Source organism: Emydura macquarii, unplaced genomic scaffold, assembly GCF_026122565.2.
Source record: "Emydura macquarii macquarii isolate MOO-44397 ecotype Brisbane River unplaced genomic scaffold, CSIRO-AGI_Emac_v2 contig_3035, whole genome shotgun sequence".
In the NCBI taxonomy this organism is placed as follows: domain Eukaryota; kingdom Metazoa; phylum Chordata; order Testudines; family Chelidae; genus Emydura; species Emydura macquarii.
In genome coordinates this window covers 366813-394232 of record NW_027133172.1, presented here as the reverse complement: position 1 = coordinate 394232, position 27420 = coordinate 366813, and the positions used below count along the sequence as shown (strand labels likewise).

Genomic DNA, 27420 nt, shown 5'->3' with positions numbered 1-27420 from the left:
TCCTGGTTTCTATTCCCATTTCTGGGAGGGGAGTGAGGTCTAGTGCTTGGGGGGCTGGAAGTCAGAACACTTGGGGTCTATCCCCAGTTCTGGCAGGGGGGGCATAGGGGATGGAGTCTCTGGTACATCCCGGGTTTGGGCCCCCCCCCCCTCTCCCCTTGGTTCGTGTACTGGAGAACAACACCTTGGGCTGATTCCCTGGGGAGAACAGCCGTGCATGGGACCCCTGTGCAGCTGGGACAGCTGGGGAGGGATTTGGGGCCGGATGGGCCTGGGCGACTAAGCTCACTTCTGTCCCCTGGAGGAGGAATCCTTTGAGGAGCACCAGCAGAGGGTGCTGTGTGCCATCGCAGAGGCCAGGTAACCTGTGGCCGATCCCTTGCCGGGTCCCCGCCGGGTCCTCAGCTCCTGCTCTTCACACTCTCCCCCTGCAGGAGGCGCTGCCCCCACCACACCTGCTCATGCAGCGCAAGGAAGCTCTCCCGGAGGGGCGCGGCACGGTGGCCTCAATGTATGAGCGGGGCCTGAACGGTCTGAAGCTGCTGAGGCTGAAGAACAAAGCAGAGGAGCTGGGGCCCATGACGGAGGGGTTGGCTGCCTGCTTCAGCCGGGCCATGGATACCGTGCAGAAGCGGCCTGTGGAGCCCTGGACCAACGTCCGGCTCATCCTGCAGAGCGACGGGAGGTGGCTGGAGCTCAGCGCCGGCCAGATCCAGCAGACGGTGCTCATCTGGTACAACCCCCACGCCGGCACCGTGCGGGTCCATTGCAGCGGAGAGTCTCGCTGGGGCTTCCCTCCTGCTTCTCCCAGCGCCATGGCAAAATAAACACCCTGCAACCCAGAATCTCGCTCCTTTCTCCTTGTTCCGCCAAGCATTTCAGAGCTGCTCTCTTCCCCTCCCAGGGCAAAGAACCAGGCTCCACCACAGAGACACCCATGCAGGGAGGCCCTGAGGCAGAAGGAAGGCCAGCGGTAGGGTTACGCCTCGGGGCTAGGACCCGGAGGATCGGGGGCTCAAACCCTGGCTCTGCCACAGACCCTCCACGTGACGTTGCACAAGTCGGTGCCTGTCTGTGAAATGGGGAGAATGCGCCTACCTGTGTCCATTTAGACTGGAGGGATTGGGGAGGAGGGCAAGGATTATCTCTTGCTGATATGGTTGCAGTTGATCGGTGCCAGGACCTCCACATGGGGGGGAAGGGTACACTTTACTGGGGCCAGAGGCCCTGGTGGGCCCGGCCCAGGCTGCAACCCCCATTACCGTGAGGAACAAATTTGCCATGGCTCATGAGATTGTATGTATGGGATGAGGGATTGCATCATGGGTGTGGGAGGGGGCCCGTGTTACAAGTTTGTACTGGGCCCGAAAACATTATGCTTGGGCCCCGATCGGTGCCACTGTAATTTATTGCAACAGCAATCCTGGAGCGAGGGGAAAGATCCCAGACTTTAAAAAACAGAAATCCCAGGTGAGGAGAGAGCTTGGGGGGGGGGGGGGAGGCAGAGGTTACTGGTTAATTCAAGCATGTAGGTGTCTCTGGGAGAGATTGCCGCAAGCAATGTTAGAAAATGTTTGCACTTGGCTTTCTTACCCTGGAGACCCCTGGTGAAACAGCTGCAACACACAGAGGCCTCAGCTGAGATCAGGGCCCCGTTGCGCCCGGAGCTGCACAGACACACAGCGAGAGACACTCCCTGCCCCGGCCGAGATCAGGGCCCCGTTGCGCCCGGAGCTGCACAGACACACAGCGAGAGAGACTCCCTACACCAACAATCTAAATACAGACAGAGAGGATTATCAACCTCATTTTCCACCTGGGACATTTCTTTCGTTAAGGGTTCAAACCCCCTCCACCCTCCTGCAATGAACGGCTGAGAAAGGTCCCAAGCGGCATAGCATCCCGTAACGAGCATTCCCCCTGTGCCATGGAACTGAGATATGACTCTCCTGATACACATAAGGGGAAAAAACAAGGAGGAAAAACACCCTTTAATCTCTGCTCCATGCACCAGCCCCCCCACACTGTGAACACAGCTCAGGAGACTCGCGTATTCTCTCGGGGGTCAGAGTAGTGTGGGATTCGGGAGCTGGGCATCTTGGTTCTGTCCCCAGCTCTGGGAGGGGAGTGAGGTCTGGTTGGTTAGAAAGCAAGGGGATCTGGGAGCCAGACTCTTGGGTTCTACCTCCAGCTCTGGAAGAGACGTGGGTTAGAGCAGTGGGAGTCGAGCCCTACGACTCCTGGGTCCTAGTCCCAGCTCTGGGACGGGGTCAGGGTTCCTCTCCCTTTTTTGTGCCTCAGTTTCCCCTGCTGTAGCATGGGGACGATCCTGTTTCTCTAGTGTGTGTGTGTGTGTGTTTGAGAAGCCGTTTTCTCATGGTCTGGTGATAGCTTCGGGAGAAATGGACAAATATTTGTGGGGGGGAGGGGTGGGGGGGGAAGTGGGCGTCACTTCAATCTGCTTGTACCTGAGCCAGGGCCAAAGTCCTTGGGAGCGGAAAGTCAACAAGAGCTGGGAGCTGCGTGGGTAGGGCAGAGGCGGATAAGCTGTCATCTGAGCCTTGGGGAGGCTGGATTAGGGCACAGGGCAAGGAGCTGGCAGCCAGGGGCAAGGAGCCCCACTGAGATAAATTGCCCCACATCCACTGACCTTGAACTCATAAGGTCAGAAGGGACCATCTAGTCTGATCTCCTGCACATCACAGGCCAGAGACCCTCGCTCACCCTCTCCTGTACTGGACCCCTAGCCTCAGGCCGAGTTACTGAAGTCCTCACATCACGGTTTAAAGCCTTCAGGCGACAGAGAATCCACCACTGACACGCGTTTAAACCTGCACGTGACCCGTGCTGCAGAGGAAGGCGACATAGCGCACAAGGTGGCGAGCTGGCCCGGCATCTTTAGCATCAGCCTCTGGCTAGCCGGTGTCTGATATGTTGGGAGTTTTGTTCTCAGTCAGCTGCCAGATGGACCCACTGATCTGATCTGGGGTGTCAGGGAGTGGAGGACACCAAGCTAGATGGGCCCATGGGTCTGATCCAGGATGATGATGAGGAAGGATACCAGGGTGGGGCGGGGGGGGGTAGATGGGCCAGTGGTTCTGATCTGGGTCAAGAGGAAGGTGAGGGTACCGGGCTAGATGGGCCTGTGGGTCTGATCCAGGGTGTGCAGGAAGGCAGGGGTGATACCAGATTGATGGACCAACAGATCTAGGGTGGCAGGGGGTCAGGATGCTGGGCTGGATGGACCCATGGGTCTGAACCAGGGGAGTCACAAAACCCATATATTTCCCATCTTGTCGCATAGAGGCGGGGATTAAACAGCTGATCTGACCCCAGAACCTGGAAGCCAATTGATCACCGACCTTCACCAGGACCAACTCAGCAGAGGGCACCCGCAGGAGGGCGCACCATGGAAGACGTGGTCAATTGCAGCCAAGGCCTGGGCCAGGCCGAGATGCTGAGGAAGAAGAACGAGCTGGAGGAGAAGGGGCTGGTGACGGAGGGGCTGGCCGCCTGCTTCAGCCGGGCCATGGAGCTGCTGAAGAGCTGCCAGCATCCCTGGACGTGGGGGAACAGCACGCTCATCTTGCAGAGTGATGGATGTTTGCTGGAGTTCAGAATGGGAGATGCCGTGCAGACCATGATGGTGTGGTATGACCCACACAAGAAGGAGGTTCAGGTCTCCCCACCCTAAGAGAGAAGGGGAGCAGCCCACCCTTGAACCCACTCACCTTGAGGTGCTGAATAAAGGCCCTCAGAGGTTTGAAGCTGGCCCTTGCTTTTTGGTGGTGTTTATTGTAGGGTTCCCTGCTGCACAGCGCCAGTGGTGCCCTGGAGGGGATAGCTGACCCAGATTTCTCCCATCCCCTTGCCTGGGGCAAGTACATTTCAGATTCCTTCCTTCAGCCTCAGCACAACCCGTCCCACAGCTCCACCCTCAGCAAAGCCAGGAACAGCTGGGGGTAGGGCCAGGCCAACCAAAGGCACGGAGTGGGTCTGGAGGCTCATCTGGGAGCATGTGAGGAAGAATTAGTGGCTGGTGGGAGGAAGAGAGAAAGCATACAGCAAGAGTGTATGAGGGCAGATGCGTAAGGTTTAAGGGAAAAATCTTGCAGCAGGGAGTTTCACAGGTTAACAGCACCTGCATTAGACAGGACCATGTTAACTTCCAGGATGGAGGTGAGGGGCTAAGACTCTCGGCCTCAGGTCCCAGGAGTTAGAGCCCTTGTGGGTGAATCCCCCCATGCACAGCCCCACAACTGCCACCTCGCATATATACACAAAGCACTCTCACAAAGCACACAAACACAGAGCCTCTACACACACACAGAGCTTTTCCATCACACACACACCCCAGATCTGATTCCCTCCAGCAGGGGGTAGTCACATACACACAGCTCAACACTATCACCAAACACACATACACTCTGGGGTTGGATGCATCATTTCACCCACGTGGGCCTTGGATCTCAAACAACACCCTCCCAGCCCACCCTGGGGTACACAGAGCTGGGCTGGGAGAGGAAAGTGGGGTGTCACTGTCCTACTCAGAGGAGCCGAGCAAGTGGAAACGGGGTAGCACTTGGGGTTCCCTATAGCAGAGAGGTTCTGGAGTCCTCATGGAATGCGAGATCTATCCGAGGCAGGGGAATGCGGCATCTCTTGGAGGTCAGAGGATCCCATGGATACAGGAATGGGCTCCAGGACCTTTCCCCTCTAGGGGGTGCCAGCTCCAATCAAGCCCCAGGGTGGGGGCACTGGCTGATTCAGAGGGGTGGGAGGAAATGGGGCTTTTCCTTTCTTGGGCTGCCATCCCAACCCCCATTGATAGTCACCTAGGGGGCTTGGCTCCCTTCAGTGATGCCAAGAAGATGTAGCATCAGGTAGGTGATGTCCCCTCAATGTGGGGCAGCTCCTTGCTGATGCAGAAGAAGTTGTGCTTGGTGGGGCAGTAGGGGGAGTCCCAGGGGTTCCTGGGGCCAGACAGTTCCTCTCAGAGGTTAGTACTAGGTCTGGGCAGAGATGGGAATGTGCTCCAGATGGAGTCTGACATCCTGGATACAGAGATCCTTAGGAGCCAACTTGCAAAGTTTCACCCTTTTCCAAAATGGCTGCCATCCCTTGTGCTTCCCAATGTGAGTGATGCCATGGGTTGCCCTCAGTTGAGATGGCTGCTGCCTCCCATTCTTCTCCTATGGATTGATGCTACAGCTTGCCGCTCTCTCCCATTGATCTCGGTTAAGACTGAAGCCACCGGAATTATGATGGCTGCCATTGGCCTACCGCCCTTTGTAAAATGGGGCGACCCCTAAGAAAGATGGCCACTGTTTCCCATTGTTTCCAATGGGACTGAAGCCAGGTTTCCCTCAGGGTTTCCCTCAGATGTAGGAAGGGCAGTGAGGGGAGCAGAGCAATATGTGGTGACAGGGAAGAGCACTGGGGCATTAAGGGAACAAGGGGGCACAGATAGGAGTATCTGAACTGGGAGGGCATCTAAAACCACCATTTGCCCTCACTTAAGATGGCCTCTTTCACTTGCTCTTCCAAATAGGATGACCTCACATGTTGCCCTGACAAAAGATGGCCACCAGCTCCCACTGTGCTCAGTGAGATCGAAGCCACAAGGGGATTGCCAAGAGTCAGCTGTTGTTTGCCTACAACCCTTGCCTGTGGCAGCCAGGCTGTCCCGAGAAAAGACAGCCGCCACCTCCCGTTCTTCGGAAGGAGGCAGAAGCCACTGGCTGCCCTGAGTCAAGATGGCCTCCCTCGGCCTGAAGGCTGGGCAAGCAGGAGGGCCGTTGCCTGTAGCAAAGATGGCGGAGGTGGCCTGTGGGGACATCTGCTCTTTGGCTCCCTCTGGAGGCAAAGTGGGAGAACGGAGGCTGCCTTTCTGCAGGCTGCCTGGCTCCCCCTAAGGGCACACGGGGAAGTGGGAGGGGCTCTTGCCTGCAGGCCAGCGTAATTTGCATAGACGTCCCACATGCTCTGTACAGCGCCTAACGCTGCACAAGTGGGGATTGCCCCACCTTTGACGCTCAAAATCTGTGTCGCATTGGTCTGTGGATCTTCGGGGGGGGGCTGATCTGTGTGTGTGGGGAGCTCTCCCTGTCCCTATACCCACTTCTCCTCCTCCCCGCCCTGGGAATGGGGGGTTGATTGTCATCTCCATTGACGGCTGGCTGGGCAAAACCCTGTCCCTGTGGCTTGTATCATATAATCGCCTGCAAGTGTCAGCAATAAACCACCAATTTGCCTCACTGTCCACGGAGCACCAACAAGGAGGGGCATGGGGGGTTCAGTGGGTGAAAGCAAGGGGGGCTGGGAGTCAGGATTCCTGGGTTCTAGCCAAGCTCAGGGAAGGAAGTGGGGGAGGGAGGGAAGGCGCTGGGGGCTAGGACTTCTGGGTGCTATTTCTAGCTCTGGGTGCACAGTGGAATCTCTGGGCTTTTTCATATGCCCCTTCAAACCCCAGATCACCATGTACTCCACAATATAATCTTTGTTCCTTGCTATCCCAACACTTAACTCCCACCCCATAACACACACACACACACTCTCTTTCTGCCCCCCCTGCACAGGAGCAGCTAATCAACCTCAGACCCCCACACAGCGTCTCCAGACCGAATATGCTTTAATGACCTGGGGGGTGGAGGAATAGCACAGGGAGGGTCAGTCTGTGGATGCCCAGCGGGTTGATTAGCAGGATCCTCGTTAATGATTCGGCAAGCGCTAACAGGAACTGGATGCTTTTGTTTGCAGGGCGGGAGCCCCCCAGCAGGGGACTGTAATTGCTCAGCTCTTCATTCACTGCCCCCCAGGCTGGGCACGTCCTGGGTCTGCTCCTGCGGGACACACAGCGAGTGGGGTTAACAGCCGTGGCGATGAGCTCAGATGATGCAGGGTTTAGCCCGCTTGCAAATGGAAGGAGAGACCTACAGGGGAACCTGGTGCTGCATGGGCTCAGGCTGGGACGCTTACCCCTTACACTCAGTTCTAAGCCCCGTGGACTAGGGGGCGCTCTGCTGCAGACAGCGGCATGGGGGGGATCAGAGGTGGGTTGTCCCCAGACAATCAGTGCTCCCCCCCAGCGCTACATTTTAGCTTTGGATGAAGCTGGGCTGCTGGAGTTCCCGTGTTTCCCAGCATCAGTGAACCCCAGTGTCCAATGCGCGAGGTTTGTTTCTGCCTCCCATAAGAGCCCCCTAGCACCCAGGATTCCCAGCGGCTGTAGGATTCTCCTTCACTTCCTGTCCTACACAGTGACACAGTGGCTGTGCCCTTCCCCAGAGCCAGCTGCATTTCTTTCTTTCAGTGTCTGCCTGAGTTGTCTGCCATTTTCCTAGAGCCCTATAATTACCCGGGTCATCCCATTTACCCTTTTTATAAATGGGCCCAGCATTTGCTATCATCCAATCTTCTGGAACTTCCCCAGTGCTCCAAGAGGTACTGAAATCAACGTTAACAGGTTCAGCCAGCTCTTTCAAAACACTTGGATGCAAGTTCTTTGGGCCTGCTGATTTAAAAATATCTGACTTTACTTGCTTTGGTTCTCTTCAGTGCCATTATGGGCCCTCTGCCCTCAGCCCTTTCTGTCCTTGGATCCATCCCACCACCCCCACTCACCCTGCTGAGAATCCCCCTCTGAGCTCAGAACTTCTCTGCTGGAATGGGAGAACATGGGGTTGGGCTGGTACAGAAAAACGGGCGCCAGAGGGGCCAAGCGAGTGAAGATGGGGTAGAACCCAGGGCTCCCCACAGCAGGTGGTTTTTCAGTCCTCAGGGGACGTGAGATTTCCCCCACGCTGGAGAATGGGGCATCTCTAGGAGACCAGAAGATCCCATGGAGACAGGAATGTGATCTGGGTCCTTCCCCTCTAGGGAAGCTCCAATCCAGCCCCAGGGGTGAAGGGACTGGCTAGCTCCGGGGGGCGGGGGCACACAGGGCCTTTCCCTTCTTGGGCTACTGTCCTGTCACCCCACTGATGCTCACCTGGGGGCTCAGCTGGTCTGTGAGCAGTGACATCAAGAAGCTGCAGCGCCGGGCGGGGGACATCACCTCGACCTGGGATGACTCAAGTCCTACGCGGAAGACGTTCTGCTCCATGGGGTCATAGCGGGGCCACTGCTTGCCACTGCTCCTCTCCCCTGTGGGGATCCTGGGGAGAAATTCAACACGCCACACAGAGAAAGGATGAGCACCTGCTCAAGCCAAAGTCTGCCATCCTGGAGGCAGGGGTCATTAGGAGCCAGCCTGCAAAAAGTGGTCACTCTCCAAAAGTCTGCCATTCCCTGTTGTTCCCAGTGAGGGTGAAGAGACAGGCTGCCCTCAGTTAAGATGGCCACTTCTGCTAATTTCCCCCACTCATATGGGGGGATGCTACAGATTGCCCTTTATAAAGATGGCCACTGACACCCATTGATGACATCAAAGACACAGCCATTTGTAAAATGAGACTGCCCCTAGGAAAGATGGCCACTGTTTCCCATTGTTTCCACGGCAATTGAAGTTCCACTTTCCTCAGGGAAGATGGGTGTGCTTTGTGCTCACGGACATAAGGAAGGGGCAGTGTGGGGAGCTGAACAAAACATGGGGTGAGGGGGAGGAGAGAGAAGGCCACTGCAGTGTTATGGATCATAGGGGCACAGATAAGAGACTCTAAACTGGAAGGTTCCCTGAAGCTACCATTTAACCTTATTTAAGATGGCCTCTCTCACTTGTGCTTCCAAAAAGGATGATGTTATAACCCTAACCAAAAATGGCCACCATCTCCCACTGTGCTCAATGAAATTGAAGCCACAAGCTTTCCTGAGTTGTCTGCCATTTTCCTAGAGCCCTATAATTACCCGGGTCATCCCATTTACCCTTTTTATAAATGGGCCCAGCATTTGCTATCATCCAATCTTCTGGAACTTCCCCAGTGCTCCAAGAGGTACTGAAATCAACGTTAACAGGTTCAGCCAGCTCTTTCAAAACACTTGGATGCAAGTTCTTTGGGCCTGCTGATTTAAAAATATCTGACTTTACTTGCTTTGGTTTAACAGCCTCCAGAGACACTTGTGGAATGGAGAGAGTGTTATCATCATATAATGAGACGATATCATGTTTTTTCCCCAAACACAGAACAGAATTATTTATTGAACACTTCTGCCTTTTCTGCTTTACTATTCATAGTTGTGGCATTTCCAACTAGTAATGGTCCAATCCCATTGTCAGGGATTTTTTTGTTCCTAATATAGTTCAAGAACTTCTTCTTATTGTCCCTAACTCTGCTGGCCATAGGTTTCGCCATGTTTCCCTTTGCTTCCCTTATCAATTTTCTACAATTCTCAATGGCTGGTTTATATTCATTACTATCAACTTTCCCTTTTTTCCATGTGTTGAATATTATTTTTTAAATTTTCCCAACTGCCTACACTTCCCTAATCTGGGAATCACTGGGCCCAAACTGGGTGGTTAGGACCAGAACGGGGAATGTTGAAGAGATTTCTCTTGAGGTTTTTCTTGCTCACTTTTAGTGCAAGGGAGCATGTCTTTTTATCTATGCCTTAATGTATGCTTAAAAGTTAAATTGCCATGGTTATCTCAGCCAGAGATGTGAAAAAAACACACCCCTGAATTCCATAGCTGTTCTCACCTAGCCCCTAGTGTCGCTGTTATGTTGATGGAAAGATGCTTTTGTTAACGTAGTGCCTATTTTTTAGGAAGGTGATGTTCCTCCACTGCTGGAGCAACCCCTTTTGCTGGTGCAGGCTGTATCCATATGACAGGCTGATGTAGCCATGCCTGTATCGTCTTCGTAGAGTACACATACCCTAACTTTGTGTGGAAGGGCTAGGAAAGGGCAGGCAGAGTTTTGAGAGTGCTGGCTGCTAGCTAAAATACCTAGTTCCCTTGAATAAGGATGGGTGTGTTCATGGGATCGCCGCCATCCTGATACAGGAAGAAGGGAATTATCCCTAACCTGGAACCTGGCTCAAAATTTACCGCCCTGAAGTACGTTCAGGTCGAGGTCAGGGGCTTCAACCAAATATATATGGGGTTCTCAAACTTTTTTTTTCCTGGGACAGCCTTTGAAAATATTGCAGGCTCTGACAACCCCTCTACAAAAAGTGATGACCCCCCACCATGCCAGTGTAAGAACCCCTGAAATGGACGATCTATTTTTCAAAGGGTCCCCTTCCTCGCCATGGCATTGAGCTGGGTCTTCCTGGATGTTTGTGGACACCTGGCTAAAGAGTTGCAGCGGCTCTCACGGTCTGGCTCAGGGGCACAGGAAGATTCTGGGGGATTCCTTTACCCGCTCCTGGCGAACTCTGCCCAGTAGCGCATCATCCTGCGGCTCAACCTCGCCTCGGCCTCCGTGTGGGTGCGGTTCGTTCCTCCCACAGATGCCAGGGTCCCAAACACGTAGGGCAACTCAGAGCCGTGCGGCACCCCCGTCCACGCAGGTGTAGACAAGCTGCTGGTGCGGTGGGTGAAGTAGTAGGTGTACACGGAGCTGCCGGCCATCGCCTCTCGCTGAGCCATCTCGGCTACCGGGCACACAATGTAGTAGTCACCAACGATTTGATCCATGGCCCATCGGTACCGCGCCTCCCCCTGCCCTTCCCCTTCCTGGCTGTACCGCCGCGCCACGGCCTGGACGGCCTCTTCTGGAGCCTCTGGCGCCATCACCCTCACCGCGTGCAGCAGCTCCTCCCAGCCGACGGAGCTGGCGTCCTCCAGATTGAAGCTGGAAACAGTATAAAGTAGTATGTAGGAGCCTTCATTGGCATTGAAGCCAGTCATGATCGGTATAGAATGGCCATGACTGGCCTGCAGGAGACTTGGTGGTGCATCAGAGAGAAAATCCCCATCTGGTGTTGGCACAAAGGGGAACCCCAGCAACTTATTGTAATGCAAGACGGAGAACTCGTGTTTGGGGAACTCCCCGGGTTCCTTCCCCTGCAGGCAGCCCACCAGGGCGGTGTCATCACCATCGGTGCAGCCCAGCAGCTGTCCCAGAATCCGACCTCTCTCCTTGGCCTCCTCGAGCGAAATCCAAACCCACGTTGCTGTCGGGGCTCCACTCTCCAGCACGGCGCGGGAAAAGAGGGGCCGGCTCCCTGGGGAGAGGAGGTGGAAGCCGACTGAGGCAGCCCCAGAGCACTGACCAAAGATCAACAAACGAGTCGGATCCCCTCCGAAGGCGGCCGCGTTGTCCCGCAGCCAGCGCAGCGCCAGGCGCTGGTCCCACAGGCCGGCGTTCCCCGGGGCGGCCGGGGGCAGAGACAGGAAGCCCAGTGGCCCCAGCCGGTAGTTCATGGAGGCCACGATCACGTTCTCGGTGGCGGCTAAGAAGCGCCCGTCATAGACATTGAGGGAGGAAGCCCCTGAAAAGAACCCCATGCCATGGATCCAGACAAGGACAGGGGCCGGTTCACGGGACCGGGGATGGGGCACCCAGACGTTGAGGAAGAGGCAGTCCTCGGACGGTGGAGTACTGGGTGCCCATGTTTCGGCATCAGGGTAATCAGTAAGCGGAGACTGGAAACAGACTTTGCCGAAGCTGGTGGCCTCCAGGACGTGGCTCCAGGGCTGGTGGGGAAGCGGCTTCTGGAAGCGCAAGGCCCCCAGGGGGGGCTCGGCGTAGGGTATGCCCAGGAAGGCTGTCACTGTGCCGGAGCCGGCTGGGAGGCGCTTTCCCCGGATGGGGCCACTGGTGGTGATCACCACGGTGCCGTCGTCCTCGGAGCCAGAGCTGGGGCCCACCAGGGAGAGGAGGAGCAGGCAGAGGAGTGTGGGGAGGAGTCCCGCCATCACAGCAGCTGGAAGGGAAACACCCCCTCCCCGAAGGAGTTAAAAGGGATCGGGATTTGGGGCCTTTGTCCTCTAGGAGGTGCTTCCCCCAGCCATCTTAACACAGACCAAAGGAGGAGGGAGTTCCCTATATTGGCCTGAGTCCAACTCTGTCAGCCCTGCCTCCCAGCCCTGATTTAACCCACTAGGCCCCACTTCCCTTCCTGAGCTCGGAGTCCTGCCTCCCAGCCCCCCTGCTCTAACCCTTAGACCCTACTCCCCTGTAGGCCTGGGCTGACATGAGTAATTAATTGGACATGGGTGAGGCCCCATTTCTTGGGAGACAGGATGAGGGATGTAATAAATCAGCAGCCTGGACACAGAGTGTCTGTACTAGCTCAAATAAGCGGGAACCCCCAGGGAACTGATTACAATAGACTCACTAACAATGGGTCAGAGAAGCCTGGAGCGTAAGACGAGGCAAAGAGTAAATCGTCCAATGACAGTGCGTGGACAGAGAGAGCTGTACAGGGATTGGCTCCTACAAAGTGACCAGGCCAATCCCAAAACGCCTGATGCAACATGTAGCGCATGCCAATTTCCGTGTAAAGGTCTGCAAAGGAAGAGGTTTGACTGTGCGGCACAACCTGTACCCGCTCCCTACGCTTGACTCTGATCAACTCAGCGTAGCTTTGCTGCCGGCCAAATAAAGGAATCTGAGTGCTGAGACTGGAGTTGAACTAAGTTCTTGGGGAACTGAGTGGAAGAAGTCAGGGCATCACAACGTCCCCTCCTGCAACTGGGGATAGAACCCAGTCCCATCGGCCCTTTAACCACTAGGCCCCACTCCTCTCCCAGGGCTGAGAGGAAACTCAGCTGTCCTGACTCCCAGCCTCCCTTGTTCTAACCCACTAGGAGACCCCACTCTCCTCCAAGAGCTGGGGATAGAATCCAGGACACCTCCCTCCCAGCCCCACCGCTCTAACCACTGGACCTCACTTCCCTTCCAGAGCGGGGGATAGAACCCAGGCATCCTGTCAGTGGTTGCCTTGCATAATGTCTGCCAGAATTGTATGCCTCAGCTCAGCAGCTCTGACCCCCGGCTCTCCTTGGGCGTCTGCTCTACGGGGATCCCGGCTCAGTCAGGCCCATTGGGTGCCTGGAGGAGGCAGGAAATGGGGGCAGTAGGAGAACCCATAGAACAACCAGGAGGAAACAGCCAAAGGCAGAGAAGGCAGACCAAATACTCCCTCCCTTGCTGTCCCTGGCTCTGGGATGGGAGAGGGGTTTAGTGGGTGAGAGCAGCGGGGACCAGGATTCCTGGGTTCCTGGGTAGTAGCCCAGCTCTGGAAGGGTAGCGAGGCCTACTGGGTTAGAGCACTGGGTGCTGGGAGTCAGGGCTTCCGGGTTCCACCCCCAGCTCTGAGAATGGGGTCTGTGGGAAGGCTACCAGGTGGGTAATTACCTAGAAAGATCCCAGTTCCAGCCGTTCTACTTCATTCCCTCCCTTGACTCCTCTGCCCGTATCTCGGAGCCAGTGTTGGGCCCCGACCAACACAAACTCACCTGCTCTTCGCCTTGGCACAGTCGCGGCTTCGTGGCTCGCTCGCTGTGTCTCAGGACTCAGCTGCGGGAGGCAGGCGGATGCCTCAGAGGCCAAGAACAACGGCTAGGGAGCAGCCAACCGGGCTTATTTATCCTCAAAGCTGGGACCTCATTGGTAGGGCCAACGGTAGCAAAGTCAGAGCTGTGACATCTGATCTCCCACGTGAAATTTGGCTGTTGTAGGAGAGACCAGATTCCCCAGAGCTGGGCGGCCAGAGAGCGGCGGCTGCTGGCCGGGAGCCCATCTCTGAAGTGAGGGTGGCATTGGAGGGGGGTCATCATTTTGGGGGGGAGGCAGGGCCGGCGTTGTGGGGGGCAAGTGGGCGACCGCCTGGGGACCCGTGATCCCTTTAACTCCCGAGCGCTGGGCCTGAAGCCGGGGAGGGCCAGGGCTGGGGGCGCCCAAGCCGGAGGCTTTCGCTGTGTGCTGGGTTCCAGCTGCGAGGCCCAGATGGGCTGGGGAGGGACAGGACATCCTGTTTCCCTGGCCGGGCCGCTCCCGGGGCCGGCTCAGACCCCTCTGGCCACCCAGCTCTGAAGGCAGCAGCACAGATGTAAGAGTGGCAATACCGCGACCCCCCCTACAATAACGTTGTGACCTCCTACCCCTCACGACACCCTTGGTTACAATACTGTGAAAGTTACTATTTTTAAAATCCTATGACCATGAAATTGACCAAAATGGACCATGAACTTGGTAGGGTCCTACACGCTGGGCTCTGCAAACAGAGGCGGAGGGGAGGGGGATCTGGACCATCCTGGTGGGACTGTGGATAGGAGCCAAGGGCTTTGAAAACAGACAGTTAGGTAAATAGCCTGAGATGTCTGGGGACAGAAGGTCTGAGGTCACTGAATCGCAACCACCTCTGGGGTGGGGTAGCCAATAACAGACCATTCCAATTCCTTTGCTCAGAGATGAAAGGCAGCCACCTCTGGGGTGTGGCAGCTGGGGACCAGGAAATGAATGGGGAATCCTGTGTCCAAATACAGCCAAAATATGGATTTTAGAGGAGTGGGAAGAATAGAATATCTAAGGGGGCTACCCAGCCAGGGTTCATCTCCCCATCTCGGGGAGAAAGTGCAAGGGGATGTTCAGGGACAAAGCAGGGCCAGCGATTTCATTATTTTTCACATGCAAACCTGCAGGGACTTTGGAGCCAACACTGACTCCCTACTCACCCCTGCGGTATCAGGATCATGACTGTCAGGTGAGAGCTCCTCTGCCCTGCTCCCTGTAGCATCTGCTGACTCTCATTTATACATCCTGCCCACGCCGGAAGCAGCTGAGCTTCTGAGAGCCGCTTTGGGCGAAGGACCCGTGGTTGGGTCAAAATCATTCTTGACAGCTTTTGACAAGTATGTTCCTCCTGGAGGGTGAGTTTGAAATTGCTCCAAATGTCCTCAGGTTGCTTCTCATACTTACTTGCCAGTAGGCATTTTGTTATTTCTAGTTACAACCCTTGGTCACAAGTGGATCACAATTAAACTAAATTGGCTGAGTCCCAGAGAACATGGAGTGCGTATTTCTTAGGCTTGGCAGAACTCGGCGTCTGTTTCTTTATAATTTTGGCAGGTAACTGTGACCCGTCCGGTGCCCAGGGTTGCCAACTGATAATGCCAAGGTCAGGGCAGGCTGCAAAAGGAGAGCAGATTCTCCCCATGCTGGTGGGTGACACTGAAGCCTGGCTTCCCAACCAGCCACGAACTGCTTCTGATCACCCCACACTGGATATCACGAAGCCAGTCCACAAATGCCCACAGCCCCTTTTACTGCATTACAACTCAAGGCTCCCAAATCAGCACCAGGTCCATCAAAGAGACCAGTTACTTAAACTCTCTGCTCTTTGCTAGAAAGGTTCCCTCTGACCCCAAGGGGTCAGCCACAGCACCAGATCAATACAAGCTTGGATCTTACCTAAAATACCACGCTGGCAGCCAATCCTTTAGTATCTAAACTAAAGGTTTATTGTACAAAGAAAGAAATAAACCATGAGAGAAATGTTAAAGGGTTAAAGTGAATCACAGATATACAAATGATTAAAAGTCCATATACTTCAGGTTTCTGGAAGAAATGTGGAGTTGCAGGCTTGTATAGTCCCCTCTGGTTCACATCCAGTACCTGGATGGGTCTAGATCCTTCGGTTCAGTTGCAAGATGAATAGATCCAGAGATAGGTGTATGTCTGCAGACTGGACAGGAGCAAAGACAAAATGGATTCTCTGGTTTGGTCTTATAAACCCTCTGTCTTTTGGCCATGTGGCCTGTGAAATTTACAGGAGCTAAAATGGAGTCCAGAGTCACATGGGCCAATCCTGGTGACTCTTCAGGTATGCCTGGGGTCCAGTCACGTAAGCAGGTTCTGGTGACTCAGTGGTGATGCTGGCTTCTCTCTCTGGGCCCCTTGCACCTGGGAATGCCTTAATTGGCCGTTATGCTGGCCATTGTTCTGCGGCCTTCCTATCTGGGGTGTTGCCCAGGCAGCACAATTTGAAACACAGATATCTCAAACACATCTATAACTTCCCTTTCACATATTACACATGGACATAAGTAATATTCTCTTACTTAGCATTTCATAACCTTCCTAACAACACCTGACATGGCCTATCCCACATGGATTATTATGATTCTGCCATGCTGATGTCACACAATATACTAACTGCCCCCCCTCCCCCAAGCCAGCCCGTATGACAGTAACCTCAATGTTCATTTTTAAGCCTTTTCTTCCATTTTGCTCAATTTCCGTTTTGACAGCTGTGCAAAATCGGGGTGCCAGACAATTATTTAGCGACAGCTGAACTTCAGAACGTTAACATTTCATAATCCGTTCCAACAGGCGTCGGCGACCTCGCAGCTCAAAAGATTCAAAGTAAATAGTGTGAAGCTAAACTCTAATATGTTTTCGAGCAGCGTTTTCCTTGCCCAGCCCAGCTGTACATTTCCATTATTATTGATAGCAATATTTTTTCGTCAGGTTGTGCTTGCACGGTGAAACCGATGTTTAGCAACGTTTACTGATATGGTCAAATCCTTCCAAGCCTAACATCATGGCAAGAGCTTTATCATAGATATCTGGGGTAGCAATGGGGGAAGGCGGAGTGATGCAGGGTGGGGCACCAGAACACCTTTTGGGGGAGGGAGCTTGGGGCTAGTGTATCAAGGAGCCGTGGGTCAGGATTGAGGGACATCAGTAGAGCTGTTGTGGGGGTGGGACCTGAGGGATGAGAGGGGAGAGCAGGGGGCTGCAGGTGTGGAGTGAGTAGATGTCAGGTGAGTTATTTCTTGGGGCTAATTTAATTTATCCCCATTCTGTTTGTTCTGCTCTTGATCTGGACTCTCTCCAACTTGTCCACATCCTTTTTGTAGTGGGGGGCCCATAACTGGACACAATACTCCAAATGCGGCCTCACCAATGCCGAATAGAGGGGAACAATCACTTCCCTCCATCTGCTGGCAATGCTCCGACTAATGCAGCCCAATATGCCATTAGCCTTCTTGGCAAGCAGGGCACACTGCTGACTCATATCCAGCTTCTTATCCACTGTAACCCCCAGGTCCTTTTCTGCAGAACTGCTGCCTAGCCTGTCGGTCCCCAGTCTGTAGCTGTGCATGGGATTCTTCCCTATCCCTGCCTTCCAGGGTATCTACCACTCCCCCCAGCTTAGTGTCATCTGCAAACTTGCTGAAAGTGCAATCTACCCCATCCTCCAGATCATTAATGAAGATGTGGAACAAAACCAGCCCCAGGACCGACCCCTGGGGCACTCCGCTTGTGACTGGCAGCCAGCTAGACATGGAGCCATTGATCATTATCCATTGAGCCCGATGATCTAGCCAGTTTTCTATCCATTGTATAGTCCAGCGGTTCTCAACGGTGGTACGCGTACCACCGGGGGTACTTACCGGACGGCTGGGTGGTACGCGCGCCGCTGAATGGGCCCTCCCACCTGCCCTTGCGAAATTCTGCCGCCGTAAATGGGGAATGGCGGAAGGGTTTCGGCGGCGGGCATTGTTCCTGCCGCGAAACCCCGCCGCCGGTTTCTCCCCGCTGCCACGAAACGCCGGCGGAAATCTCTCCCGCCGCCGCGGCGAAAATCCCTCCCGCCGCCGCGGCGAAACCACGCCGCAAGTCCCCTCCCTTTTTTTTCCCCGATACTCGGGTCTCGGGTCAAGTGGTAGCCACCCGACTTTGGTACTCGGGGAAAAAGGTTGAGACCCGCTGGTATAGTCCATTTATCCAGCCCATACTTCTTTAACTCGCTGATAAGAATACTGTATCAAAGGCTTTGCTAAAGTCAAGGTATAGCACGTCCACCGCTTTCCCCACATCCACAGAGCCAGTCACCTCCTCATAGAAAGCAATCAGGTTGGTCAGGCATGACTTTCCCTTGGTGAATCCGTGTTGACTGTTCCTGATCACCTTCCTCTCTTATAAGTGCCTTAAAATGGATTCCTTGAGGACCTGCTCCATGACTTTTCCAGGGATTGAAGTGAGGCTGACCGGTCTGTAGTTCCCCGGCTCCTCTTTCCTCCCTTTCTTGAAGATGGGCACTAGATTTGCCTTTTTCCAATCATCAGGGACCTCCCCCTGTTGCCACGAGCTTTCAAAGATAATAGCCAATGGCTCTGAAATCACCCCAGCCAACTCCCTCAGCACCCTCAGGTGCATTGCATCTGGCCCCATGGACTTGTGTATGTCCAATCTTTCTAAATAGTCTTGGACCTGTTCCTTCAGCACTGCGGGATGTGCGCCTCCTTCCCATTCTGTGCCGCCCAGTACAGTAGTCTGGGAGCTGATCTTGTCTGTGAAGACAGAGGCAAAAAAGGCATTGAGTACCTCAGCTTTCTCCACATCCTCTGTCACTAGGTTGCCTCCCCCATTCTGTAAGGGGCCCACACTTTTCCTAATCTTCCTCTTGTTAGTAACATACCTGTAGAAACCCTTCTTGTTCCCTTTCACGTCCCTTGCTAGCTGCAACTCCAATTGTGATTTGGCCTTCCTGATTTCATTCCTGCTTGTTCGAGCAGTATTTTTATAATCCTCCCTAGTCAGCTAACCAAGCTTCCACTTCTTGTAAGCTTCTTTTTTGTGTTTAAACTCGCCAAAGACTTCTTTGTTAAGCCAGGCTGGGCGTCTCCCATATTTGCTATTCTTTCTGCACATCAGGATAGTTTGTTCCTGTGCCCTCAATAAGGTTTCTTTAAAATACAGCCAGCTCTCTTGGGTTCCTTTCCCCCTCACGTTAGCCTCCCAGGGGATCCTGCCCATCAGCTCCCTGAGGGAGTCCAAGTCTGCTTTTCTGAAGTCCATGGTCCGTATCCTGCTGTTCTCCTTTCTTCCTTTTGTCAGGATCCTGAACTCGACCATCTCATGGTCACTGCTGCCTTGGTTGCCACCCACTTCTACTTCCCCTACCAACTCTTCCCTGTTTGTAAGCAGTAGGAGTACGGCCCCTAGTTGGTTGCTCCAGCACTTGCACCAGGAAGTTGTCCGCAACTGACATTCTCAGTTAGCTGTACTGTGCGTATCATTTTGCTCCCCTGAACAGCTTCAGAATCACATGCTCTGGGTCTTTTTAGCGTTAAAATGGTACTGGCCCAGAACAAGTTAATGACAGTGTGGTATAAGTCTGAGCTCTTTACTAAACTATTGTTCTTCAGTGTCTCTAGCAGTAATGGCTGGTTTTTGCCCCAATTTTATTGGTTAAAATGGCACTCCAGCTCATTTTGGTTCTACAAAATCAGCAAGGAAAGGGCCAGCAGTTTGTCTGGATGAACAGGAGAACAAACAGGATGGAGATAAATGAAATTAGCCACAGGGAAAAACTCAGCTGACACCGACACACTCCTGACACACAGCTCCTTGCTGTCCCTGACCTGGCCCCCCCACACAAACAGATACATATCTTCACGTCAAATCAATCCCAACCTGCATCATCACCTTCATATCCCAGCCCTGTGCCCCTTAATCTCAACTCATTGCACCCTCCCATCCCATCTCTGTGCTCGCCCTTCTCACACACACAGCTCTGCGGATTCCCTTCAGTACCACCCTGCAGAAATTTCCCTCCCGTGTTCTTACCCCAGATACCTCTCCTTAATCTCTTGCACTTATATTAGTCTTGGAAGAATTAAAAGACATCAGTAAATGTCACAAAATATCGATTTCATTGCACACACAGTCTGACGGAAAAACATTTCCATCGGAATTCTTGAATTTTCCAGAGGGGAAAAGTAAGGAAATTGTTGCTTCAAAATGTACTAGAGTTTCATTGAAAGCTATTGACTCTGTGTGATTTCAGCTGTGGTATTGACAATTTGTGTTGTAACAGTTTATAGAACTTCATTGTTTTTGGCCCAAACAGTCATTATATGTCCCTACCCCACGATTTCCCAAAAGTTTAAATTTTAAAAAAATTGGGGGAAAATGCTTAAAAATAAACATTGATATTTTCTGGCAAAATTATAAAGCAAGAAATATTGAGTTCTGCCACGCCAAAGTCATATGCACTCAGCATTCTGCTGGGACACACCCAGCTTAGATGAACGGTGACCAGCTTGTGACCAATGGTGGAAACTAGAAACAACAAAACCCTTATTGCCAAGTGATTATGGGAAGCAGCCCAGGGACCTTAGACAAATTCAGAGCCTTCTACCCCCTGGGAGGAACAAACATTCCCACAGCCATCAGTAATGATCACGATCCAACCACACATTCTCAGAACCAGGATCTGGCCTGCAGCAGCTCTCACGAGTTAAGAGGGTGGCAGCACGGGCAGAATTTCAAAAGGAGGCCTGGAAAAGCTAAGTATGCTACAGAGAGCAGGATATGGGAGCTGTCCCCTGACAGTTGGTGCTGATCCCAGTACCCCAGTATGACACGAAGGGGTTCGGTGCAGAAGGGATGGGGGCTCTCTGTACAGCGGGGGCTCTACCCTTGCAATCAATGCAGACCCAAATGTCCCAGCCTGATGTAGGAAGCACTGGGTGGCCGGGAGAAGGACTCAGTAGGCGGTGCTGTCCCCTCACGGTCAGTGCTCACCCCAGCATGGTGCTGGGGGACGCTGTGCTGCAGAAAGCGGGATGGGAGCTCACTAGCAGGCGCTCTCCCCTTGGATTCGGGGCTGACCCAAATATCCCAGCCCAATGCTGTGCTGGAGCGAATGCTGGTTTTCACGTTTGAAATAACCAAATCCATGGCACCGCTTCTCACTGAACATCCCCTAGTAACGTCCGTCACTGGAGGGGTCTCAATCCTGGTCTACTGGCGAAGCACCCTCTCCAGTGGTTCCATTCTGCCACATCACCTAACACCCACTTCTGTTTTCTTTTGACATGGGATTCCGCATTCACTTCCTGGTACCCATCGGTCCCACTCCAGAGGTGGCTGCAATTGAATAATCATGGCCCATCTGTCCCTAAAACTCTCATGCTGTTTACTCAACCGGCTCGCTGTTTGCAAACCCCTTGGCTCCCACCGAACAGACCCATCCAGCTGGCACAGATCTCTTCCCCTTGTTTGTGCAGAGTCCCATGATGACACAGATTTGAGAATATATAAGGCAGGTGGGTGCTCCCTAGCAGTTATTCTCAGCATTGGAGCATCCCGTTTGCTCCAGCCTCCCCGGTTCCCCTTCGTGCTGAGCTGTGAGACGAAGCGAGAGCCACAAAGCTCTGACTGTCCAAGGAGAAGGGCAGGTGAGTGTGTACCACTGGCTGCAAGATGGGGACGGAGGGCTCAAGGGAGTGAATGAAGTAGAAGAAGAGCTGGAATTGGGATCACTCTAGGTAATTACCCACCCCACACCTTCCCTACAGACCCCATTCTCAGAAATGAGGATAGAACCCAGGAGTCCATACTCCTAGACCCCCCTGCTCTACTCCACTACACCCCACCGACCTTCCAAAGCTAGGGTCATGGTTGATGCACATCTGGGAACTGAGCAAGGCGTGGAAGTCTGGGTGGAACAGACCAGGGGGTTGTATTTGCTAACAGGGATATGGGCTGCGTTTAGGGAGCTGGGTGGCTGGGACTGGATGGAGCCAGCACCTTGTAAGAGAAAAAGCCCCCATATCGATTTCCTGTGACATCATCTGGGGTGGTTCTCTTCTAGCTGCCATGATGCTTCGACTCCTCCCCGCACTCCCCTGCCTTCTCCTCCTCCTCTCCTGGCCTGGCCCCAGCTCTGGCTCCGAGAATGACGACACCGTGGTGATAACCACCAGTGGCCCCATCCGGGGCAAGCGCATCCAGGCTGGGTCCGGGACAGTGACAGCCTTCCTCGGTATCCCGTACGCCCAGCCACCCGTGGGATCCTTGCGCTTCCAGAAGCCACTTCCCCACAAGCCCTGGAGTCACGTCCTGGAGGCCACCAGCTTCGGCAAGGCCTGCCTGCAGTCTCCGATCATTGGTTATCCTAATGCCGAAATACTCACACCCCAAGGACCGCAGTCCGAGGACTGCCTCTTCCTCAACGTCTGGGTGCCCCATCCCTTGCCTTCCGCACCCAGCCCCATATTCGTCTGGATCCATGGCGGGGCGTACTTCGCAGGTGCAGCTTCTGTTGACCTCTATGATGGGCGCTTCTTAGCTTCCACCGGGAACATGATTGTGGTCTCCATGAACTACCGGCTGGGGGCGCTGGGCTTCCTGTCTCTGCCCCCGGCTGCCCCAGGGAACGCCGGCCTGTGGGACCAACGCCTGGTGCTGCGCTGGGTGCAGGACAATGCAGCCGCATTTGGTGGGGATCCGTCCCGTGTGATGCTCGCCGGCCAGGACGCGGGTGCTGTGTCAGTCGGCTTCCACCTGCTCTCCCCGGGCAGCCGGTCCCTCTTCTCGCGCGCCGTGGTGCAGAGCGGGTCCCCAACAACACCATGGACTTGGGTTTCACTTGAGGAAGCCAAGGAGAGAGCGCGGACACTGGGCCGGCTTCTGGGCTGCTCCGATGGCGAGGAAGCCCTGGTGGGCTGCCTGCAGGGGAAGGAAGCAGGGGAATTCCCCAAACACCAGTTCTCCGTCTTCCACCGCAAGGAGTTGCTGAGGCTGCCCTTTGTGCCGACAATAGATGGGGAATTCCTCTCTGATACCCCACCAAGACTCCTGCAGGCTATGCACGGCCCACCTATGCCCATTGCAGCTGGCTTCACTGTCAATGAAGGGTCCAACATACTAATCTATTATGCTCCTGGCTTCAACCTGCAGAACGCCAGCTCCATCGGCTGGGAGGAGCTGCTACAGCTGGTGAGGCTGATGGTACCAGATGCTTCAGAAGAGGCCGTCCAGGCTGTGGCACAGCGGTACAGTGAGGACGGCAAAGATCAGGGGGAGGCGCGGTATCGATGGGCCATGGAACAAATTGTCGGTGACTACGGCATTGTGTGCCCGGTAGCTGAGGTGATTAGGCGAGAGGTGGAGATCGGCAGTCCCGTGTACCCCTACTACTTCGCCCAACGCCCCAGCATCTTGTCTTCACCTGCATGGACGGGGGTGCCGCATGGCTCTGAGCTGCCCTACCAGTTCGGGACTATGGCGTACCTGGGAGGACACAACCACACGCTCACAGAGGCTGAGTTGCAGCTGATCCACAACGTGATGCTGTTCAATGCTGCATTTGCCGAAACCGGGTAAGGCAATCTCCCACAATCCTCTTGTCCCTGTGAGCCAAATCACAAGAGTAGCTGTAACTCTTTCACCAGACGATCAGAATATCCAGGAAAACCTGGCTCAATTCCATGGCAAAGAAGGGGTCCCTTTGAATTATAGGTAATTATGTGGTTGAGCCCCCTGACCTTGAGCTGAACTTACTTCAGGGAGGTAAAATCTGAGCTCCCTGGTTAAGAATAATTCGCTTCTTGCTTCATAAGGATGTTGGCGATCCCATGAACACACCCATCTTTATTTAAGGAAAGAAGGTTTTTAGCTAGTAGCCAATGCTCTCGAATCTCTGCCTGCCCTTTCACAAACTCAGGGAATGACTGCGCTACGGAGACTATACGGGTATGGCCACAGCACCTATCGTGTAGGTACAGCCTGCACCAGCAAAAGGGGTTGCTGCAGCAGTGGGAGAACATCACCATCCTTAAAAACAGGTGCTACACTAACAAAAGCATGTTTCCATCAACATAACTTCAGCGACACGAGGGACTAGGACAGCAAAGCTATGGCAGTCAGGGGTGCGGTTTTCTCACATCTCTGACTGAGATAACCGTGACGACCTAACGTTTTAGCATACACTAGGGCAGAGAAAGAGACATGCTCCCTTGTATGAAAAAAGCAAGCAAAACCCCAAAAGAATGTCTTCAACATTGGTTCGAACCATCCATCTTGGATTCATTGATTCCCAGATTATGGAAGGGAAGGCAGCTGTACGAAAATAAAAACGTAATATACCACACACAGAAGAAAGGAGAAGTTAGTAGCAATTAATATATATCAGACATTAGGAATTGTAAAAAATTGATAAGGGAAACAAATTGGCACAAGGAGAATTCTATGGCCAGTAGAGTTTAGGATAATAAGAAAAGTTCTTTAATTATATTAGGAACAAAAGGAATACCCACAATGGGATGTATCCCTTACTAGATAGAAATGGCAGAATTATCAATAGGAATGCAGAAAAGGCAGAAGTGTTCAATAAATAAACTGCTGAAGTCAGACATATTTAAACCATCATCTTCTTACAATCTGCATCCCAGGTTTTGAAACAGCTGGCTGAGGAACTCGCTGGCCTGTTAACATTGATTTTCAGTATGTCTTGGAGCCAAGGGAAAGTTCCAGAAGATTGGATGAAAGCAAATGTGGTGCCAATTTTTAAAAAGGGTAAATGGGATCGCCTGGGTAATTATAGGATGTTGATAAATTGGAGAGGGACCAGACAAGAGCCAGGAAAACTACAAAACCTGCCGTATAGTGTATACAGTGGTACAGTAAAAAGCCAGAGAGCTGTGTATGCAGATTAACCCAGCAGCAGACAGGAAGGTGGCCTCCGTTCCCCTACTTTGCCTCTAAAGGAGCCATAGAGCTGCTGTTCCCACAGGTGGCGACCACCATCTTTGCTAGGGCCTTCAGGCTGAGGGAGGCCATTTTAGCTCAGGGCAGCCAGGAGCTTCTCTCCCTTTTGAAGCATGGGAAAAGGCAACCATCTTCATTAAGGGCAGCCTGCAACTTCAGCCTTCTTAAGTACAATGGCTAGTGTTGGCCATCTTTCCTAGGGACAGCCTGGCTGCCATGTGCAAGAGCTGTAAGCAAATGACAGCTGACAATGGGCTGCTTTCGGCTTCAATTTAATTGAAAACAGTGGGAAATGGTGGCCATTTTTTGTTGGGGCAGCATGTGACATTGTCCTAGTTGAAAAGACAAGTTAGAGGCCATCTTAAGTGAGGGCAAATGGTGGTTTCAGACTCCCTTCCAATTCGGATCCTCCTATCTGTGCCCCCATCTGGGTGTCGTTCTCTATCCCCCCACCGCAACCCCACATTGCTCTGCTCCCCACGCTGCCCCTTCCTATGTGAGCACAAAGGATACCCATCTTCCTGGGGGAAGCCTGGCTTCAGTCCCACTGCAAACAATGGGAAACAGTGGCCATCTTTCCTGGGGATGAAGGGATGGATCCGAGGACACTAGGACTGGGGGCAGGTGGCCCCCAATGGCACTATACTAAGAGCCATAGCCAATGGTAACCACCACAACTCAGGGCTGACTGTGGTTTCCATCTCATGGAGAACAACAGAAGACAGTGGCCATGTTAATAAAGGCAATTGTAGCATCACCCCATATCAGAAAACCAGAAGGCAGCAGCCAGCTTCCTGAGGGCAGCCTGGGCCTTCACTCTCGTTGGGAAGAACAGTGGATGGCAGCCATTTTGGAAAGGGGCCAAGCTTTTCAAATTGGCTCATAAGCACCCTTACATCTGGGATGTCAGACACCAGCTGGATCACATTCATGGCCCCAGCAAGACCCGGTACTAACTTCTGTGTGGCATATTCGTTTTCCACACAGGATACCCCTGCCAAAGGAGTTCACCAAGCTGCAGTGGCCCACCTACGACCCCACAAAGAAGAACTTTGAGCGAATCAGCCTGGAGCCACTCCAGATTGAGAAGGCATCGCCCATCAGGCACTGTGAATTCTTGGCATCACAGCTCACAAAGAAACCAAGGGCCCCAGGTGAGCATTAGTGGGGTGAGAGGATGGGGGCCCTAGAGGGGTATGTCTCTGCCCATGTCTCCTCCCCACTCTGAGCCAGCCAATCCCTTCACCCCTTGGGCTAGATTGGAGATCGCTTCCCTCTAGAAGCCAAAGACCCCAGTTCACATTTCCATGGAATATTCTGGCCTGCTAGAGACGTCCCATTCTCCTGCCTGGGGGAGTTCTCCCGTCCCTTGGGAACTCCAGAACCCATCTGATGTGGGGCAGCACCAGGTTCTATCCCATCTTTTATTGCTTGGCCCCTCTGGCTAGGAGGATGACAACTGGGTTTCCTCTCCAAGCCATCTCATTTCCACCCCAATCCACAGGAGGACAAATGAGCTCAGAGGGGGATTACCTGCAGGTTGAATCCAGGGCTAATGGGCTGGATCCAGGGACACAGAGGTCGGAGGGCAGGAAACATATAATGGCACAGAAGAGAAAAGAGAGAATGAGAGAATAACACACGGCTAGCTCTGGGGAAGGGCACGGCCACTGTGTCACCATGTAAGACAGGGAGTGAAGGAAAATCTAAAAGCTGCTGGGAATCCTGGGTGCCAGGGGAAGTCTTAAGGGAGGCAGAACTTAACCTAGCACATTGGACACCAGGGTTCAGAGATGCTGGGAAACATGGGAACTCCAGCAGTGCAGCCTCTCCCAAAGCTAAAATGTGGCACTGGGGGGGGGCACTGACTGTGTGGGGACGGCCCACTGCTCAGCCCCTCATGCCACTCTCTGCAGAAGAGCGCCCCCTAGTGCACGGGGCTTTGCGCTGACTGTAACGGGTGAGCCTCCCATGCTGAACCCATGCAGCACTGGGTTTCCCTGCACTCTCCCCTCCCATTTGCAAGCTGGAAAAAACCCTGCATAGTCTGAGCTCATCACCATGGCTGTTAACCCCACTTGCTGTGTGTCCCGCAGGAGGAGGCCTAGGACGTGAATGAAGAGCTGAGCAATTACAGTCCCCTCCTGGAGGGGCTCCCTCTCTGCATAGAAGGTCATCCAGTTCCTGTTAGCACCTGCCGATTCATTAACGCGGCTCCTACTAATAAACCCGCTGGATATCCATTGACTGACCCTCTCTGTGCAATACCTCCACCCCCAGTGCATTGAAGTCCATTCGGTCTGGAGACACTGCCCTGGTGTGTGAGGTTGATTAGCTGCTCCTCAAGTGGAAGGCAGAGACAGAAAGTGGCTGTGTGCATCTGTGCGTGCGTTTGTGTGTGCCTGGGGGGGATAATGAGGGACACAGATTACATGGGGGGTGGTAAATGGTCTCCAGGGTTTGAAGAGTCAAATGACGAAGCCCAGAGGTCACACTGTGCACCCAGAGATAGAATTAGAGTCCTAGCTCCCAGCCTCCCCTGGGCTAACCAAAGAGACCCCAATCTCTTGCCAAACCTGGGATAGAACAAGGCATCGTGGCTTGCAGCTCACACTTCGCTAACCCACTAGACCCCACTCTCGTCCTCAAGCTGAGGATAGCACCCAGGACTCCTAGCTCCCAGCTCCCCTCTGTCTAATTGCTAGACCCTGCTCCCCTCACTGTCCTTGGGATAGAACCCAGGAGTCCTGACTCCCAGCTTCTATGCTCTAACCCACTGGACCCCCTCTCCTTGCTGTTGCTCAGTGGACGGTGAGGAAGAGCCATACACATCAAGGATTCTCAGAAAATTAGTGGTTTATTGATGACAATTGCAGGCCGCTATATGACACAAGCCACAGAGAGAGTTACTTGCCCAGCCAGCTGGCAGGGTCTGGGGAGGAGGCTAAGTGAGTATAGGGACAGGGAGAGAACCCCACATACACACAGCACTCCCTCCCCAAGACCCGGTCCACTCAACCCTCAG

At 53.6% G+C, this 27420-nt stretch overlaps 2 protein-coding genes across 2 annotated transcripts; one reads left to right on the top strand and one right to left on the bottom strand.

Annotated features, from left to right (window-relative positions):
• Positions 1-6620: 6620 nt before the first annotated feature.
• LOC137141258 (acetylcholinesterase-like) lies at positions 6621-11971 on the bottom strand. The gene is made up of 3 exons (XM_067530084.1): positions 10299-11971; positions 7991-8156; positions 6621-6842 (listed from the first exon to the last, which is right to left on the bottom strand). Exons 1-3 carry the CDS (start codon positions 11798-11800, stop codon positions 6801-6803), a joined length of 1710 nt encoding a protein of 569 aa, XP_067386185.1. The 5' UTR covers positions 11801-11971; the 3' UTR covers positions 6621-6800.
• Positions 11972-21494: 9523 nt separating this feature from the next.
• Positions 21495-26606, top strand: LOC137141266 (acetylcholinesterase-like). The gene is made up of 3 exons (XM_067530096.1): positions 21495-23008; positions 25383-25549; positions 26492-26606. The coding sequence occupies exons 1-3, from the start codon at positions 21504-21506 to the stop codon at positions 26512-26514; spliced, it is 1695 nt and encodes a 564-aa protein (XP_067386197.1). The 5' UTR covers positions 21495-21503; the 3' UTR covers positions 26515-26606.
• The last annotated feature ends 814 nt before the right edge of the window (positions 26607-27420 follow it).

Coding starts and splice junctions, on each gene's coding strand:
- LOC137141258 (XM_067530084.1), bottom strand. CDS start 11,800: ATGGCGGGACTCCTCCCCACACTCCTCTGCCTGCTCCTCCTCTCCCTG. Junction 8,157..10,298: donor GCAGAGTTCGCCAGGAGCGG/GTAAAGGAATCC, acceptor ATTTCTCCCCAG/GATCCCCACAGGGGAGAGGA. Junction 6,843..7,990: donor CAGACCAGCTGAGCCCCCAG/GTGAGCATCAGT, acceptor TGTGTCCCGCAG/GAGCAGACCCAGGACGTGCC.
- LOC137141266 (XM_067530096.1), top strand. CDS start 21,504: ATGATGCTTCGACTCCTCCCCGCACTCCCCTGCCTTCTCCTCCTCCTC. Junction 23,009..25,382: donor GCTGCATTTGCCGAAACCGG/GTAAGGCAATCT, acceptor TTTTCCACACAG/GATACCCCTGCCAAAGGAGT. Junction 25,550..26,491: donor AAAGAAACCAAGGGCCCCAG/GTGAGCATTAGT, acceptor TGTGTCCCGCAG/GAGGAGGCCTAGGACGTGAA.